Source organism: Cicer arietinum, chromosome 5 (assembly GCF_000331145.2).
Source record: "Cicer arietinum cultivar CDC Frontier isolate Library 1 chromosome 5, Cicar.CDCFrontier_v2.0, whole genome shotgun sequence".
Lineage (NCBI taxonomy): Eukaryota > Viridiplantae > Streptophyta > Magnoliopsida > Fabales > Fabaceae > Cicer > Cicer arietinum.
Window position 1 is genome coordinate 65418535 of NC_021164.2, and position 20790 is coordinate 65439324.

At 30.5% G+C, this 20790-nt stretch overlaps 3 protein-coding genes across 3 annotated transcripts; 2 read left to right on the forward strand and 1 right to left on the reverse strand.

Moving 5' to 3' along the window:
- Positions 1 to 1826: 1826 nt before the first annotated feature.
- Positions 1827 to 4857, reverse strand: LOC101506977 (uncharacterized). The gene is made up of 5 exons (XM_004502234.4): positions 4566 to 4857; positions 4352 to 4455; positions 4094 to 4207; positions 2280 to 2363; positions 1827 to 2085 (listed from the first exon to the last, which is right to left on the reverse strand). The coding sequence occupies exons 1-5, from the start codon at positions 4807 to 4809 to the stop codon at positions 2029 to 2031; spliced, it is 603 nt and encodes a 200-aa protein (XP_004502291.1). The 5' UTR covers positions 4810 to 4857; the 3' UTR covers positions 1827 to 2028.
- A 129-nt stretch (positions 4858 to 4986) lies between these two features.
- On the forward strand, positions 4987 to 8260 carry LOC101507307 (DNA N(6)-methyladenine demethylase ALKBH1A). The gene is made up of 7 exons (XM_004502235.4): positions 4987 to 5159; positions 5245 to 5396; positions 5751 to 6097; positions 6625 to 6763; positions 7394 to 7460; positions 7551 to 7672; positions 7908 to 8260. The coding sequence occupies exons 1-7, from the start codon at positions 5050 to 5052 to the stop codon at positions 8045 to 8047; spliced, it is 1077 nt and encodes a 358-aa protein (XP_004502292.1). The 5' UTR covers positions 4987 to 5049; the 3' UTR covers positions 8048 to 8260.
- Positions 8261 to 10547: 2287 nt separating this feature from the next.
- LOC101507616 (uncharacterized) lies at positions 10548 to 11223 on the forward strand. The gene has a single exon (XM_004502236.4). The coding sequence runs from the start codon at positions 10666 to 10668 to the stop codon at positions 10957 to 10959; it is 294 nt and encodes a 97-aa protein (XP_004502293.1). The 5' UTR covers positions 10548 to 10665; the 3' UTR covers positions 10960 to 11223.
- Positions 11224 to 20790: the final 9567 nt, after the last annotated feature.

Genomic DNA, 20790 nt, shown 5'->3' on the forward strand with positions numbered 1-20790 from the left:
CAACACCATGTTTTTAATATATTGTCTTATTGTCTTGTTTGAGCATTTAAAATTTTGTTACTCGTAAAAAGACAAATCGGTAGATAGAAGAGTGTAGACATTATTTATAAACTTACTCTTAATTTGAATTTCTAAGCAATGTAATATTTTGTTGGTATACAAAAAAAATAGCCCCAACTCAAAGCTAACGGGCTAAAGGAAGTGTTGACCTTCATGCACAACTGATTGATATATTAACTTTGATCTATTACTGATACAATCAATACTTAAGCGTCATCAATATTATAAATTCAAATATGTAAGTATTTAGATGCTAGGGTCGACCCAATACATGTAGTGACTTAAAACGGATTTCAATAAAATTTAAAGCAAATTTTAATAAGGTTTAAAGTAAATTTTAATATGAAGTTTAAAGCAGATTTTAATATAAAGTATAAAGCAAATTTTCTAAATTTTAACATGAAATTACTTAATTAATACAATTGATGTCATGTAACATATTTTTTTCAATTGATTTAATATTGTTGAGATAATATTAAATTTATAAAAGATTTATATGTTTTAATTTTAAAAATATTAAAATCTGATATTTTTTTTTATTAAGTTAACTTTTTTGAGGTCATTTTATTTTTTATGGAAACCTAAAGCGGTTGGGCCTTATCTACAACCTGCTTTTCACATATTTTGATTTTATCTTTTAGATATTTTGTCGTTTTATATTATCAATTTAGATGTTTTGAGTTGGTTCAAAATTCAATCATTTTAATTTTAACGAGTTTGAATTTGTATCGTATATCATGATATTTTAAATGAATGGATATATGTTGAAAAAGGATGAATGAATATTATTTTATAATAAAAAAATTCAAATAAGTGGTGTACGGTGGGAGATATGGGAGGGTCTTCCATCGTAGCCTCAATCTTCCCCTTCGAAAAATTGAGTTGACGGCGATGAGTGAAAGACAAAAAGCCCATGGCCTAAAAACAATGCCAAAATATAAAAGGTGGCAACATATGGTACTATAGAATTTTATTTGATATAAGGTTCGCGATATCTATTCAGTTGAAATCACGTAAATTTTTTTCGACATACGGAATATTATTTGAACAAAAGTGACAATATTTTAAATATTAGCTTCGTCCAAAACTCATCGTCTTTCTTTTGCATTCCTTCTGTTTAAGAAATGATAACTAAAACTCAGTTGAAATAAATTATACAGTTTCTGTGCTAGTTGATTTCTTAATCAAGAAGACGCATATTAAAAAAGAAAGACAAAAAGTAAGCAAACAAATATTGCTGGTTGAAGATACCTATCGTAGCAGAAGAGTAAGTTCAGATATTACAACCAAAAGTTGAAACACATCCTTCACATCAGGATTTTCTTTATGCCCCGGAATGGATTTTCATTTTTGTGTCATGATCGCAAAAGGTAGATTACCCAAACGAAAGAACATCATCTTTTGTAACTATAAACAAAACATAGCTATTAGTGTAAGACATTACCCTTTATTACGTATTCCAGATTCGAAAATTTCATGCCTAAAATAAATAAGTAGTATATGGTAGTGAATAGTGTGGCAGAGGGGAGACACAGGGAAGAGACTCGTCCTGGTTATTATCATCTTAAGAGACATAATAAGGGTGGATGCACACTACTATACAAGGGTATAAACATTTCATAGCAAGCAGTACCACTGTCCTTTTGCAATTGTTTCCTACACTCAATAGTGTGTAAATTTTTATTTTTTAAGAGAATTAATATGCAATAAAGGGAATCAAACAGGACACCTAAATGTTACCGAAAAAAAAAACAGGACACCTAAAATAATGTTTATAATCATATTATAATTATTGGAAACAAATCATACTAAGTTACATCTTCAGAAAATACAGAAGAGATCCAATCTGCACCATCTTATAACAATATCGTGGATTAATCAAAGAACAAAATCAGCCTAACCACTAGAAAGCATGGATATGTCAGTATATCAATTGGAAACATGGCATCCTATACAGAGTCTAACATACTACAAAAAGTATTTCATCCTGTCATCCCTCCTCATGGCATTATATACAGCTTGGACCTGAAAAATACAACAAAATTCAATATCAAGGTATATTCACCCGGAATAATTTGCATGGAGACACAAATAACAGATATAATGTCATGTTCTTTAAAAAATAAATCCATATTTAGAAAAAAAAGAACGATAAAAAAAGGTAGAAAAGGATCACTTCAGAGATAGGAAAAGAAAAAAGGGGATCAAGCCAGAAAGACCTGTTCGCTAGAAACAACTTGGACTGGCCCAATGTTTACAGACACATATTTGCCCCTTGCTGATAACTTGTGCTTCACACGTCCCTGTAACCAATATTTTAACATTGATGAAACTTGAACAACAACCACCAAATATAAGTATAAATGTAACACATTAATGAGAATTGATCCTGCAGTATTTCACACTCTTCATATAGCAACTTGTAGGAAATCACAGCTTGGCCAGTAAAAATTATATTTCAAATTTTAAATCAATGCTCTCATATATTTCATGTGATCATTAACAAGAAGTTGGTAAAGAACTCAGAGTTGGTCAATTTTGCAAGTTCTTGCTTATGATGGAATACTTTACATATCCTCATAGTTTTAGCGTTCTTTTAAGGAACAATCAAATTCATCATCACCCACCAGGACACATTTATGAACCTTAATGTTTAAACATTTTGCAAATCACATGTCTACCACACTGCTATGATAGGTATCCTGCACAAAGCAGGTAAAAAAGCATATTCCTGTTGACTATCCTGTGCCAATTCTAAACATATGACTCAGAGTGAAAGGAAACTGCCATACAAATAAAGGCTAGCAAAAAAATTGCTTATTTTGGAACACAGATCATCAATTATTATCCAGACTTTTAAGATTTTTTTTAATCCACTCACAAATAACAAATAAACCCTTCTATGTTCTAACTTAGAACTCAGATTCTAACCTTTGACTGATGTTGGGTACAACATTATTCTTTACATCACTAAGTCTCTTTCTCTCTCAATGTATGTATGCGCACGCGATACACGTATGTGAAGGAGCGCATGGCACATGCATGTATGAGAGAGAAGCCATATAATTTTCAGGACTATAAACAGATGATAATTATTCAGTTTGAGCTCCACCAATCAGACAAAAAGTGCAAGTGAGAACTCTCTGAAACAGTGCACGTGCTTTCGTTCTCACTGAGCAACTACTAGATGAGATTTTGGGAACCATTTACAGCTCATATTGGCAATCATGAGTGTATGCTTAAAAGTCTTTTCATAGTGTGAAGCCTTCTCATCAGAATCCTTCATAATGCAGGGTCATGATTCGTATCATTAGTCCCCTTTGTCCCATTTAGTGCCTCACTCTCTTCAGAGATTAATTCTATGTTTTTAACCTCAATGGTAAAATGTAAACCAAATGGTAGCTTGATATAGTCCACAGTTTAGTCTTGATACAACTACTGACGACAACTCAGCCACCTTATACCCAGAAATATTTAGCAAATAAAATGAAAAAATTTAATATGCAATCTTAGAACCACCACAGCAGCCAAACTATGCAAAAATCAAAATTTGCAGCCTACACTGTACTTCTAAAGTCAGCTGTAAAGATATTGAATAGTTACATGGAATGCGATAGACATATTATGGTCCTACCTTTGGGTTGCTATTTAACAAGTCAAACAAACAAATTATGTTATCCACCAATAAGCATCAAATCAATGTCAAAATGCAGCCAAGTTACATAGCAAGTAAGATGGAAACAAAACTAGACACAAAATTCACCTTACAGTAATAACAACAAGTAAAAAAGAAAACTTTTTAGAGATAATATTTGGTAAGCTTATGTTAGAGGTTCTATTGCAATTATAAATATCACAGATCATACTTCTCTAGCATAAGAAAGTCAAGCTATACTCATAAGAAAAGATTGTTGTAGAGAGAACAATACAAACATCATTTGAATCATACTATAAATTAATACATCAATCAGCAACCATAACTCCCCAATAAATAGGTTCAATGTCCAATTTTGCAGAGATATATAAAATATACCTGAGGAATTGGCTGTTGGATTACAGATTCGACGGCAACAACCATGGCTTGCACGAAGTCATCACCACCGGTTCCTATTGCAGTAAACCCCCTATCAGTTGGGTATGAATTCACCTGCAAAGCACATTATATATAAGTATTTATTACTGTGATAAAATGACAAAAAAGTGTAAAGTGTGACAAGGTGCATATATGAACATGAAGCTAAAAACTATCACTAATGAAATTCAAACAAAACTACTAGTAATCAATGAACACCTTTTTGTCTAAAGCAAGCCATTCATTCGATTTATCATCCGTCACAGTTCCTCCAATAACCATGTTCGTAGTTTGCCCAATCCTCCCTTCTGTCTTAGATACCTCTGCAACAATTAACCAATCAAACACAATTTTATTAACTTTTGTTTCAAACTCATTAATAAAAAATTAAATTAAATCAAATGATTGAGATTTGAGAATATAGAAGAACTACCTGAAATGGCTTTCAACACAGCTTCTTGAGGAGGACCTTGATCGTCGTGAAACGACGGCGTATCATTATGAGAGCAACGTAAAACTCCCCCATTACCACGGTGAAACGGACGAACCTTAACGGTTTTGCAAAGAAAGCCTCCTCTCTTATTCGGATTGAAATTAAAACGTAAGGGTTGAAATTGAAATTGGAATTGAAATGGTTCAACAATAATCGCCGAACGAAGCATGCTCCTGCACGCCATTTTCTTTTTTGTTTCTATGTGTTCCTCTTTTTCCTTCTTCAGCTTTGAACTCTTTCAAAACACAGATTTTTTTCGATAAGGACCAAATTGAAATGTCAATAATACCCTTGTATATAACGATTATTGTGAGGGTTTTATTGACTTTTGACCTCAAGATTATTTATTTTTCGCACTTCGTTAAAAAAATTTCTTTTGCGTCTGTAACCTAACTAACTCTTATCGGTTCGGGTACATTTTCCGATGTACGGATCGGAGAATAACCGAGAAGATTCAGATCGAACGGCTTTCAGAAGAGCAGAGAAGAAGTACAAGCTATACTACGATAACAATGCTTCTTTCAAGAATAAAAAGTATTTAATCCTTTATTCTGAACGTAGTTTTGGTTTGCACTTTGTTGTTACTTTTAGATCCTAATTGCATTTTTTTTCCTCACAGGAAAAAACAACCTAAACCGGTGGACTTAACGGAGGTATTTGACTTCAGATCAATTCTAGAATGTCATCACCGCAACGGTGAACTTCCTCCTGATGTTATCGTTCTTCAGGACAAGTTCAGTTCTCCGGTGTTTTCTTTGCAAAATCGTCCTGGTATTTTTCTTCTTCTTCTTTTGCTACATGTTAGTTTGAGATTTAACTAATTATCGATTAACTAGAAACTAATAACATGAGCATTTGCAAATTTGGAACTAACTAGCGATATAACTGATTGGAAACTAACTAATCACAACAAGTGCATTTTTAACTACCCGTGATAAGTAAACTAAGGTCATGTTTGGATTGAATTATTTGAGCTTTTCTACCAACATAAACACTTGTGTTCCAAATCTGCTACATGTTAGTTTTATAGGTGATAAACGTTTATGCTATAAATGCTTAATTAAAGCGTTTATCCAAACGGGACTTAAATTAACTCAATCACACGTGGTGATGCTTGTTGTGCAGGCTTTTATTTCATCCCTGGGGCATTAAGCATAGAGAAACAGTGTGATTTGATAAGGGAGAGTTTGACTGATTTTCCGCAGCCACCTAACAGAACAAATCACAATGCCATATATGGTCCTATACATAATTTGTTTGTTGCGGCTAAACAAGGGAAAGTTTTGGTTGAAGAGAAATCTCCAATTACCTCACCTGAACCTAGTACTGATTTTGGTTGTAGGGATGGTGAAGAATGGAAGTTTACCACGGAAAAGGAAGCTTCCTTGAGAAAATGCAGATCAGTTTCTGGTTCTGCTTTGCTGCGGAAGTTGCGATGGAGCACTCTTGGCCTACAGTTTGATTGGTCCAATGTGAGTTATGATTCATGCCTCAGATGTTTTTCAGCTGCATTTTTAGATTTAAATTTTTGTTATATGCTTATTTTGTTTGGAATAGACTAGCATTAATCTCTTAATGTGAATTACATTTTTGCTTTGGAGTACTAGTTGCTAATGATATACTAGTACTGCTTAGCATTCATCCGTTTTTAGCTAGACTGCTAGAGAGAGGGGAACCCTCTTTTTATTTGGGACTGAGGTACTGGAAAAATGTTTGTAAAAACTTGCACCACAAATCCAGTGTCTCAATCTCAACGTCCTTGTAGCATGCACCATGCCTGCTTAAACAACAGATTTCTGATATTGATGATTCATCATTGTTATTTAAAGATTGTTCACATATGCCTTAAATTTTGTTAGCAAGTAGATATCCATTCTACCGTGTTACAATGATGTCAAACAAAACCTTTTTTAGGTAAGGTTATTGATATTTAAAGTTGCATCACCTTGATGGGTCCGTTGTTGCTGGGAAATTTCTCAATGATTATGTTTATGTACAGCGAAATTATAACATGTCTCTCCAACATAACAAAATCCCTGAAGCACTCTGTGAGCTCGCCAAACAATTGGCAAAACCTGCATTGCCTGCTGGGGTTGAATTCCAGCCTGAAGCTGCAATAGTAAATTACTTCGCATCAGGTTTGCTTAAAGCAAATTTTAATTTTTATTGTGAATTTTCTTGTGTGATGATTTTACCATGTCCTCTTTTTCACTCTATTTTTAGGTTGATTTTGATCCACTACAGTTTTTATGTTTTATATTTTGCTAAAACTAATGTTGAAAGAATTGAGTTTAAGTAAATTGATTTCTGTTTGAGAATGGTTTTTAAAGCAAGTTTGGAAGAATCTATTTTTTTGAATGGGAAGATATGATTATATTTGAAGTTTGAATCTTTGGCCTGTCTCACATCAAGAATACATTATTTTCAATGCAAATGTAATTCTACTAACAAAATATCACCTTTGGTTAAGAATTAAGATTCTGCCCACCACATATGTGAAAATTTATTGTCCCAATGCTCTTTTTGTTAAAGTAAAGATTTCTAGCTCCTACCAAACTGGTGTTTGGGAGCTTGCAAAATCTAAAACAAACTGATGTTTAGCTACTGTACAATTTTGGTTCCTGTGAACAAAAAATGCTCCAATCGTTATGTTTTCAAAACGAGCACTAGGTGTAAAAAAGTAATACGTATCAGCAGTTTTTTGAACACACACCATATAATTCAGTTATTGACCTCTCACTTCGGTGTATATATTAATGTTATTGCAGGTGACACGCTGGGTGGCCACCTCGATGATATGGAAGCAGATTGGAGTAAGCCCATAGTTAGTTTAAGGTATTATGCCTTTGGACTCTCTTGCTTTTTATTTTCTAACATGTACTAGGAGGATGAATCCGTAATATTTTTTTGTCCTTGTTGCCTCAGCTTGGGCTGTAAAGCTATTTTTCTTTTGGGAGGAAAAACTAGAGAGGATCCTCCCCTGGCAATGTTCCTTCGAAGTGGTGATGTTGTACTCATGGCTGGAGAAGCAAGAGAGTGCTTTCATGGTAAGTATTAAATCCTTTAAAGATATAGGTTGTGAAATATCCAGCCTTATGTATTAAATTTGAATTTTAAATCAAACCATGTCATTCTCATGAAACTATATTTCATCTTCATGTTATGATGTTAGCATGGCTTGTGCTTTGGCTTAGTGCCTTTTTTTAAAAAAAAGTCTTATGTTGATTCGTTTAGCTTCAAAACTATGTTTAATATTGGAAATTGGTCTTATTCATGATGCAGGTGTTCCTCGGATCTTTACTGATAAAGAAAATGCTGAAATAGGCCATCTTGAGACACAGCTGACGCACGAAGACGATCTTTGTTTCCTAAAATATATTCAAACTTCAAGAATCAACATCAATATCAGACAGGTTTTTTGAGTAGTATTTTCTTATTTCAAAGTAAAATTTTGTTTGATTATGAAAAAAGAAAAGATATAGCATTTCTTGTGGCTTTTATGACAACTGAGTCATGTCCAGCAAACATGTTTGCAATGTACCAAAATGGAGAAGTGCGATTAATATAAAGTTGATAGATAGATAAGTATATACAGGCAAAGCGGTAAAAACGCCGCAAAAGATTATGATTTGTTATTTTCGACTATGTTCCATGATGCATTTAGCATCTACTACATAGAGGTGAGGCCTATCACAGTCGATGTCACAAGCTTATAAAAAAAATAGTTGATGTCACAATGGCAGTGAACAGGCTGGATTTTATAGGTAATTGATATAAATGAATATCATCGACAATGAATGAATGCTGAAATGATTATAAATGATCAAAATGAGTTGATGGTTAATGTTATCACAATACAACATGTGGAGACCTAACCTAGATAATTCAAGTTGGACTAGTTGAATAAAGTGGGTCGATTATTTAGGCTATCATTTGTGTCAACTTCTATTCCCAGAAGCTCTCTTTTTTATGCTACTATAAAATGACATACAAGATGTAAATAATCCTATTTAACTCCTTATTTACATCTCATCTAATACATGAATACCGAAATAAGACTCAACAATGTGAGAACTTCGCTACCCAAGGAACCTTCTCTATAGCCATAAATTATATTAGCACTGCCAAGAGATGTGGAAAAAGTTTATGGTCTGAAGGACTAGCGTGCAATCAATCGGCTAGAATAATAATAGCTATTGGTCATAATCTTAACCGCACACATGGAGTCATCTTCTGCGGTGTCTACTTATTTCACGAATTTAGATTAGCAGTTCTTGTAAGGGACTTTCATACGGTCACGGTGTAAAAGACAAAATAAATGGTCCCCATATTTATCTGGCATTTAGACTCTTTACCTCTTTCTTGCCTGCTTGAACAATCTAAATATTGGGCCAGGTGGCGAAAAAAATCTTCCACATTAAACTTGAAATTGAATTACCTCATTCATTCATCAATATATTATTCATCTATTTTACCTTATTCAGATAAATACCTTCTGATTTACCATAAAAACGAGAGAAAGTATCACATGCAAAATAAGTATTGCTTCAGAAAAATAATATAAACAATAAAAGCAAAATTTTATTTAATAAATATTTAAAGTGCTTTCACTATTTGGCCACGACATTCAAGGGTTGTATCTAGTATAAATTGTTAGGTCAGTCAATCATTTAGAGTGCCTACGTCCTTTGGTATTGACGCTGAGAGACATCTGTGTTTGTGTCCGAGCTCAAAGAGCCAGTTGAGATAATCGACCTAAATAATTTAAGGAAAACGAGCTACTTACTGGACACTAGAACTAGGGACCGACCAACCAAGAAGATGGACTAGCTAGGAAGGGATACTTGCGTATACCTAAGAATTGTTCGACGACAAACTCGTTCCATAAGCATAATCAACTATAATGCCAATCATTATTAACCACAGAGAACATTCATTCAGTGGGGACCAGACACCTTAAATTATGACCTGATCAATAAATAACCCAAATTCATATTTAATCCACCAGATGAACAACAATACGACGCCACAACGACATATCTATGAAGTTGAAAAGTTGACAGTTTAACTCCATAACCATTATCATTATACACGTCTTGATTCAGTGTACAACAGAGTACACTAACTTCATGCCACCTCGTTTCAGAGCTTATCACAGATAGTGCAACTAAATTGGGGATAATACTCGGATCCAAGGAGTTCATGACAATTATAAATAGGGGACTTAGGCTCCCGTAAAACCACCCTCATTCGAACTAACGCTTAGCTAAATAAACTCTACTTTTCTCTACCTTACTTGGCATTGAAGTGTTTTGGAGATACTTCTCCCCGCATTGGAGACAAAGTAAAAATAGGCAAATCACCATTAATTTAGGTGTGATTTGTGTCTCTCGTACTGAGTTTTCCTCTAATTAGCGCACCAATGACTGTTTTTTTTCTTCTAACGGTAAATATAACACAATTACGAAATCTAAAATTTAAATTTAATATATGATATTTAACTTAATATTATTAGTATTTATTAGTAAAGTAGGCCTTACCGACAAATTTGTGTTTTTTATATAAAGACAATTACAATCTTATATTTAGTTTATTTTTGTAGTGAATTATATTTTACTTAATAAAACATACTTTATATTTTAAAGGGCGTGTTAACATTAAAAAAAATGTTTTACACGATAGTTTTTCTTAAAATATCATACCATTAAAAAAAGGCGTGTAAGCTTTTTATTATTTTTGTTAAACGCAAAAAATTGAAATAAGCATCCAGAGAAGAAAAACCAGAATTGAAAAGGAAAACATTGCACTACCCTCCAAGAGTCGAAACGCCAAACTTGTTACAGCCACCAAACCGAGTGTCGTCAACGTGTACAATTCCACAACCACTTTAATTATTTATTCATTCATCTCTTTATTATTAATTTATTTTTACTTATCCAGCACTCCAAATTAAACTCACACAAAATCTTTATCTCTTTTTCTCTCCCTTTGCGTTTCCCCTTTTATCTTCGATCTCCGTTCGTGTCTTCTATTCAATCAAATGGGTCCACTCGTGCTCAGCCAATTGGCAACCGGTTTAAGTGTCCTAGCCGGAGCGGTTCTCGTTAAATCGGTCATGGACCAAAAACCTATGGCCGGTCCATTTCCTCGATGTCCCAGTTGCAACGGAACCGGTCGAGTCCCTTGCCTCTGTTCCCGCTGGTCAGACGGTGATGTCGGTTGTAGTACTTGTGCCGGTTCGGGTCGGATGGGTTGCAGCAGTTGTGGTGGGTCCGGAACCGGTCGACCCTTACCTGCCAGAATCGCAATTCGGCCTTCGAACCGCCCTTCTTAGTTGACCGGTTCGGTTTGGAGTTTGTTCTCATCGTAGCTCCGGTTAGCGTTAGTAACATTTTATACTTGTTTTTTATTTTTATTTTTTTTTACCTTCACATCCCTTATTAATCAATCATATAGGTATTTGTGTAATATAAAGTGCAAATTTGTCACTTGAAATAGAGAGGAAAAGGGATATTGTTGTAATTAAATTACTGTAAGTGAGATTCTTGATCATCACCATATAATTTTAATTAATCCTATTTAGACTCTCTTCAGCAAAGACTTTGATTTTGGGCCTTGCATTAAATTGTATAAAGCGATGTACTCTATAAAGTTACTATATACTTTGCTGTGATGTGAAATTGTGAATCAGTTGTACAAAGCAGCAATACATTAACTATATGTTTGGAATAACCTTAGTTTTAACAAAATCGTAGTGGCTTTGTGTTTTTGTTGACAATCACGGTGGCCGGCCGCTTTATTTTTTGTCAATCCTATTGTAAAATTGAACAGAACATAAATGTGTGTTTAGTTCTGATAAAAATTGATTTTATAAAATTTAATTTAGCTATATGTGAATTAAATGTAAAATTAACTATATTTTATATTTACATGATAATGAGTTCAAGAGTTTGAATATGAAGTGAAACCAAATATACACTAAATATCTATTTAGTATAACGGTAAACCACTGCCACTGCACGTTCCAAGTCAATTCCACTGCAATATTTAACTTTAGCTTTTTGGTAAACGCACTTCTAGAATCACTCTGCCATATGATCACACATCGGCTAAGGTGTGTGTTGGCTCTATGGTAGTGTAAATTTGCTTCGAAGCTATTTAGGGTGATATTACCGAAGTAATTGTTTTAGGACTAAAATCAACCTTTAAATTTTTTTTTACTTAATAGAAATTTCTTATACTCTAATATTTTTTAAATTAATAAAATATTATTTAAAATTAATATTATTTCAATAAATATAAAAACAAATATTAAATTAATTGATTTTATCATCAATTAAAAAAAAAATTATAAAAAATTAATTATATTAATGTTTAATTTCTTATAAATTTTCTCCAACGTAATTATATTCAAGTCATATCGAACATCAAATATGGATATCTCTTCCAATAGCTTTACATTTTAAAGTATTTATATTCATACAAATTTTTAATAATTATTTTAGTAATTTTGTAAAAAATGTAATTATAGACTTTGAAATATCTGATATTAATGTTCTTTTTATGTCTCTATATGTGTTGAAGCCACCTTAAAAGTATCACATCAGAAATAAATTTGAGCATTAACTTTATTTTGTTTAAATATTAATAAAAAACTATTCAATAAATTAAATATTATATTAGCTTAATACAATTTACGGAGTGCAACACGTTTGTATGAATATAAATCATAGTTATTAAATAAGTTATTACAGAAATAATTGAGGAAGTTGTTATTGGAAAAAGAACAATAAAGTATTGTTTACCACAATAAATGTTGGAATCAATTCTCACATACAATTGAACATTTCATAGTTGTTACTTCTAACTAATTGGGAAAAGGGAAGAAATATTACTTTCTTCAATATATCAACTAAAATCTATCTAAGGTGTCTTAAGGTTTTAACTTAACTTTGATAAAAGTGATTAAGTAAATAATTTTCTGTTACCATTTTTGAATTTCAATTTTTAAGTTTTGCATGTGATGTTTTTGTTGAATGCATTGTGTAAAAGTTTTGTTTCATGAAATACTTGTCTTTTTGCATGTTAAAAATTGTACATTTTATATACTATTGAATGATGGGGATGATTGAAATTATGTTTCTCATGTAGTGAATATTTCTGTGTTTCGTTCTAAGAATTTGTATGTGTGTTATGGTTGTGTTTCTGTGTTTGAAATTTTGAATCTACACTTTCTTAGAATTGATTCGAAGCAACCCACAAGTTGATTTGAATCACGCGGTTCAAAAAGGAATTGAATTCAAAAAAAAAATTATGTTGATAAAAAATTTATGACCAAACATATAAGTTTATTCTGAAATTGCTTTTGATATAAATGAACTCACAATTGATGTTCATCAACTTGAAACCAAACATCAATTAATTGACCTGTTTGATTATTATATAAGATAAATGAGTTTGTCTTTATAAGTGATTCAAGCTAGATTTTAGAAGTTTTATCTAGAGATAATTTTTACTCTAAAATTTATATTCAATTCACTTTTCTATAAATATAGGTAAACATGAATAATTTATTTTCAAAAGCTGTTACTTTTTGGGTTGAATCTTGAATGTTACTGTGCAATGATGAATGCAAAGCAAGTTGCTAAATTGACTGGTTGAATCCAGAGAGAAAATAGTCTTTGCCTTTTACTATTATATTACTAAGCTTGACTTATTCAAATTGGACTATTTCAGAGGACTATATGCAAGTGTGACTTAAAACTAAAAGTGATTGTGACTTCGACCTTAAATATATATGCCACTACTTGTTAGACATACATTTTATTCATTTTAACTTCTCGCGCATGTTTTTGATTGGTTATTAGTAGTGCCTAAAACTAATTTATTCAACTTGATCTTATTATTCCTAGTAGTTTTTTATGGCTTGGCTTGAGCTCAAGGAATGCGTGTTACTAATTTATTGAATTGCTTAGTTTACTTCAGTCAAAAAATATTAGTATTGTTTAGTTTGCTAGTGCTCCTTTATGTGATGCAATTTTGTGCATGTCAGCTGGTTTCCAAACAGGTTCTAGTAATTTAGACAGCGTTTACACCTCATAATAATCCACACTTTATCAAACACATTTTGTTATCAAGCAAACCAATAAAATAGGATATTGGGGAAACAATATAAAAATGAATATGTACGATTGAATCTTGAACGCGTTCGTTCTTTTAACATAATTGAAATTGTGAAGGAAGGGTTTATACCAACATTGGAGTAACTCAAGTCATTTCATATATGATCTTTAGTTTAAAAATTGTTTCGAATTACTACACGGGCCACAAATTATTGACCATTTTTAATAATGTCATAAACTTATTGATTAAAAAAATGCCCTATATTAAGAGAAATTTTACTTTATACGACATATTTACTACTTGTCTGGGCTAACATTAATTTATGTATGTGATATACATTTGTACATGTGCTAATTAACAATATTCAATGACTAGTGCACATTTTGCACATATTTTAATTTTTTATTCTATAAAAATCTAATAAATGGTCCAAGTTCAATTTTATTATCTTAGTTATTAGATGATTACTTGCCTCTTACTAGTATTTAGTAATGACGGTAATTGATTGGCTACTGTCAAATAGTAACTTTATTTTGTGGTGGTAGTTGTACGTTTATTTTTCACTCAATCAATGGTGGACTCAACTTTTAGATTGTTGTATCTTGTGTTTGAGGTATGCTGCAAATCATGAGTAAAAAGAAGATGAAAATGACAATGATGAAAGTTACACTAATAAATTACAAAGCGTATATATCAAAAATTTTAACATAACTATTGTCATATTCCAAATATATGTTTGAGAAACTTTAGTTGCTTGGGATGCTTGTAATTTGTTTGATTTTTTTATTAGGGGCATGTTTTGTAACGTTCTGATTTTGGCTTTGTACCGTGTTTCTTTGCTTATTCATAAAATAAATAATAATAGTGGTAATTGATTTATTGAATATAATAATATTGTAATTGATTTATTGAATATAATAAAACTTTAAATTTTTTAAAACACATTTTTATTGTGAAAAACTTAATTTAAATTTTTTTTATACAGGTTCTAGAAAGCATAAACTTTAAATTTTTCAGAACATAATTAAAAACTGCGGAGGTAATATAATTTTTTATTTAAAAAAATAAAATAAAATAATCTATTATGTAAAATATGGGATAGAAGTATATTTGTAAGGATATATGCTAAAGTTTTCTTAATTTAGTAGTCACATAGTCAATATTCTAAAACCTAAACAAACCCAGCCCACAAGAAAATGAGTTAGGGCTTGGTAGACGGTGTCTAAAATGGAGCCTAAGCCCATTAGAAAAAATATATTAGGGCTTGGTGATTGATGTCTGAAATAGAAAATTTGGATTTTGCATCCTACAATTAGATTTATACTCTTTCAAAATATAAAAAATTTAATTTTGTTCCTTTCATTTTCATTCAATCAGAGGTAAAAAAAAATTTACTCTAAAATTTTACCCTTCACTAAAATTATGTCTTGAAATTTCTAATAGTTAATTTTATTCTACTGAAAATTTTACCTTGAAAATTTCGATAGTTACTTTTATTCTACCGGAAGTTTGTGCTTTGAAATTTTCGATAGTTAATTTTATTCTATAAAAAATTTCAAAATTTGTATGTATTTTTTTTTTTGAAATAGGGATGGAAAAAACACCATTGACTAAAACATTCACAATTGATCAAATTTTTTAGTCACAAGAAACTGTCATATTATGGGCATAAGAGGTTAGCCAACAAAATCGAGTAACTTATCATTACTCGATTTTATATGGGATGTACTATTAGTTTAATGTGTCGACTTCACAATCAATAAGTTACTCTTTTTTCTTTTTTCAACGACGACTCTCCTATTAGATTTTTTCATTTATTCCTCACTGGAAAACAAAAATTGAATAAAAAAAATGTAAAAACTCGAAATTTCATATGTATTTTCGAGTATTGAAAAATAACTATCAGAAATTATGTTCATGAATTTTTCGGTAAGAGAATTTTAGAGATAAAATAATAATTTTGTTTCCGAATTTATTTTGGTTTTTACTTTATATCTAGAGATATTTTATTAAATTAAGGAATAAACTTTTAAGATGATGGATAAAAGTTCAATTGTAGGAGTAGAAAATTCAATTTTCCTGAATTGGAGTCTAAGACAAATGAGTATTTTTTTTTTATTTATTATATTTTTTTTATATTTTAGATTAACCAGTGAAATTTTGATTAAAAGAAATTAGTTAGTGAAAAATGTTGAAGCTAAGGGACCATAGCAACATTTTCAGGAATATGAATACAATTTTTTGTTCAAGTTAAAATTTGAACTCAAATTTTAGTGGATTATTCGCTATTTATTTTTAATTAAAGTTATTAATCACTCTAAGCAAATCACTTAGTTTATTATATACATATAATTTATTGTTTATCTGAACTTAATTTCTTGTTTATCTGCGTTCTTTTTTTATTCAGATTTTTCAAAAATTTGAATTTTGCTACAATAGAAATTGATATTGAGTAAATTGTACTTAGACCATGCATTAGATTTTTATATTTGACCGGTGCTTTTTTTTCTTCTATATTTTTCTCAAATTTAAACTTTGTTATCCATGAAAATTTACACCGAATAAATGATCAATGCATCTATTATTAAATTTTTTATATTGAATTCAAATCAATTTTGTAAAATTAACTTCTAAACCAAAAGAATATTTTTCTTTAGAGTTGACAAACCCATAAAATATCTATCTATTGTTTTTTTTATAACATAAGTCAATATTTGTTAAATTATTAATTTATATTTAAAATAAATATGATTTAGAGTTTCAAACCATAGAAAAGTAACAAGAATTTATGCTCATAAGATTGGTATTATTGATTTCCATCCTCCTTTCTTTTTCCCCCAACTTTTCCTCTTTATTCTTGTTAGGTCCAAATCTAAGCCCAAGTTGTCACTCGCGGTTCCTTATTTCCTACTTCTAGACCCATCTTTATTCTTGATTCTTGAAATAGATTTTTGATTTGAAAGTGAATAAAATATAAAATAAAAAAATTAAGAATTATTATTTTGATAAATTTATAATTGATTATAATGTACATGTAATATGTATTTTTAATTTAATATTGGTTAGATGAAATTATTCATTATATACCATTTAAAATGAGTTATTGTTCATTTTAGATGAGTGATATCTTTATACATATACATTGATTAAATTTCGTATCAAACAACAATAAAAAGAATTTTTTTATTTAAATTATGGTATAATCTTACCTTTTATCTTTAACCATATAACAATTGCCCAGTGTTTGAGTTGTATGGACAAATTTTTATATGTACATCTAACATTTTTTACAGTTTTTATTTAATGGTTTTCACAATTTGATGTAGAGAATCCGAATCTATTTAGACAAAAGAAAAATACTTAATTATAATTTATTTTAATAAGTAAATTTTACAAATATAATTGTTGAATATTTTTTCTCATATTATCTTAGCGATCGTACATATAAATATTTTTTTATAAATTGAATATCAATAAATACAGAGTTTTATACTTAATATTTTATTTTTAATTAAAAATTATATTATACATTTAAATGAATTTGATAAAATATCAAATGGTTTTTAAAATTTCATTAAAATTTATAGAATTAATTTACTCAATAATAGAACTATTAATTCGAATATTGAATCGATGAAATATGTTAGATTTACTCTTTGAAGTAAATTTATCTCAACTGATAATATTTAAGTAAGAAGTAAAACAAATGAGGAATGAGAGAAACTTCAAACTTTTTTAGTTAGAATATTTGGCACAAAAAGCCACCAACATTAGTGAATCACATTCGAATGGTGGTAGGGAATGTTGTAAAGATCTGCCACAAACTCATTCTTATCTACATTTTCGAGGCAATATCATAATTTCCATATGCATCACTGGAAAGTGGGTAAGAGGCCAGGCCCACATTCACACATTCCTTGCCCCTTCTTTATCCATTGGGCCATATCAGAGAATCCTATTCTGCCCTCACTTTTCTACTATGCAAATACGTATACTTCCGAATCCGTACATCGTTTAAGGGATGCTTGGTTATTATTATGGTACTCCCTATATCCAAATAGATCCTCTTCACCAAATTGAGTACAAAGATATTGAGAAAGAAAAAGAAAAAAAATTAATGAGAGAGATATAAAGTTCGGTGGATTTGGTGGAGTGCATTCAAACTTAAAGTTCTATAAAAATTTATAAAATGACATATGCATTCCTTTATAATCTTTTTGTAATAGTGAATTATAGAAACTTAATATAACATTAAAGTTTATTGATTTGAATCACTCACTATTTATATTTATATACTCTTTACATTACACGTTGGTTTTATAATAATAATTTAGACTAAAATAGAGGGAAAAATAGACATAATTTATGTATGGTTTTCATATATCTTTATGAAATACGCGTAACGGAGGTGTGATTAGTTATAGCTTATTAATAAATTAAAAAAATTATTTTTATACTCTTTCAAACACTTAAGTAAATATTTATTTTTTAACATATATATTCAACAAACTAATTTTTTTAAAAATAATTTGGTTTTACAATTTTAAAGATCATGTGCACACAACAAAATGAAATATTTGGAAGAAAAAAAAAAAGATTGATAACAAATCCAGCATTAGGTATAATTTGATTTGAATTATGAACCCGAAATTGCTTAAAGCAGTAAAGAACCGACCAGGAGATGTGGTTTGGGGGGAAACTAATCCTTTTAAGGAAGCAAATGGTGAGTAGTTAACAATGATAGATTGCAATTACTAAAATGTTTGAGGCCTACCAACAAATTATCAAAGCCGTCATGATAATAGGTTAGTATTTAGCTAACAATCCTTATAAAGAGACCATGATTTTGATTTATCTATATGTTCCTTTTTCATGCAAGCATGTGCTAGCAATTAGTGCTGATATTATTATGACTAAAAAGAATTATGTTACCAATCTCCTAATTATGTCTCTTGTGAATTATAGTGTAAATCTAAGAATCTCCTTCACTCACACTTTATCCCAATGTTGGATAAATATCACTATATGGTTATTAATGTGGGGTCTCTTAGATTAATTTCCACATACATATCCATTCAATTTCACTCTTCGTTTTCTTGTTAGTTGCGGAGTCAACAAGCGAAGGTGTACTAGTCTCCTTGCAATCATTGACTTGTGTGTGAAAAAGAAAGAACAACACTATCACTTACTAATAATAGTGAACCGTTATTTAATTTTGAAAGTACTAAATTATGCAACATTTACCAATGGCTCAACCAAACCTCTTAAAAGTTGAGATTATTTTGTCTGACTTCTTGGTAGTTTTGGGCCCCCCAAATAAATTATCATTCTGTTTTTCAGTTTGTGTTGTTACAATTTATAACAATGTCACATGGTTGTAGGGGCAAAATTGCAACTTAAGATTAGTAAAGATTTATAGGTCTTAAGATGTGATAGTGAGGGCAATTCCAATTCCAATAATGAAAAAAAAAAATTAAAGTTAGTGAGTGCAATGCAAGGATGTCGAAAATTGGATACTAAGATTTTGTAATTGGTTCCTCAATTTGTGGACATAGTTGCATTGATCTGACTGCACCAACCATACCCTAAGTGTCATACACTCACTTAGTTTGTTTTAGATGTGGGCGCAATTTTTGGTAGTTTTGGTGGGACTTCATTCGTGGTATTCCATAGACAAAAAGTTCTAAGAGCACAATTTAATTCAAGCTAATATATCTCGTTCAAAAGTTGCTAAAGAAAACCCCCTCCCCTTATTTGTTCATTAAATCAAATTAACAAAATGTCTTGTATTCTTGTTTGAAAACATAAATCAACCTCAAATGAGGTTGGTATGGAAGTGGAATTTCGACCGTGGTGGCTCTTTTGTTGATCATGATAATGGTGATGCTGTTTGGCAAGGGAGATATCTTCAAAAGATATTATGATGCTAAATTCAATTTAAATAAATATATTAATTAAGTAGAAAATGAGAGATCTTATTAATAGGACAAACTATGTCTTTTATATAGAAGTGAGAGAGACACTTTCGTTCAATTAACCAAACATCCTAGTAAATTAGTCCTCAGCTTGATTAATTAGTAGACTAATTCTATCAAAAAAATTGACAACCACAATAATAATGCTTATGGACGAGTACAGATATGCTTGATCTTATGGACCAAAATATTTAGTATTGAGTCATAAGTACCCATCATTTCAAACATAACATTATTCTTTTTTTTTTTTTTGCAATGAAAGCAAAAGTGGAGAACAAATTAGTTAATTAAGTGAGATAGTATCGTCTCCATTTCTTTTTTTTCTCTATTTATGGTTTATTTGAGAGAGATAAACACAAAAAATAATTAGTAATTCTCACCTCTAAATAGGTCTCACTATGGTTAAATTTTTTATTTTTTATTTAGCCCAAATTAAGCATATAAATTCCCACTTGTTTGTGATCCCAAATTCTAGCATGGCAGTGAGAAACTTTTCAATTATTGAGTTGAGATCCAGAAGAGCAAAACTTTTCAATGATTAGCAGAAATGGTACTCTTGCCACAACAAGTATTGGCATTGGGGCCCAACAAAAGAGAATCCAAACTGAAGTGATCATCGATCTTCCTTACACATCAAGCAGGCAACCAATTTCAATCAAATAATGAAGTAATGTTTGAAGTCAACTCTATCAATTACATTCACTAATGTTTGAATAACACATTTTATTTTATTCTGCAATTGTGTCTATAGTATGTTTCCTTAAAACAAAGTGTCTATATACTATGTCCTTTATACACATTATCATTAATATATTAAGGGATCAAACCAAAAGAAAAAATGGACCACTCTACAAAGTTAGAGACATTCTTCCATCCAAGTACGAGTTTCAATTGTCTTTGCTGCTTGAGCAAGTTTTTGGGCAGCACTATTACATAATCTACAATCTACAATATATGCTTTGTATTGTAATAAAAGATGTAATATATATATATATATATATATATATATATATATATATATATATAACATTATTTTAATACATTACCATATTTTAATATATGAATTT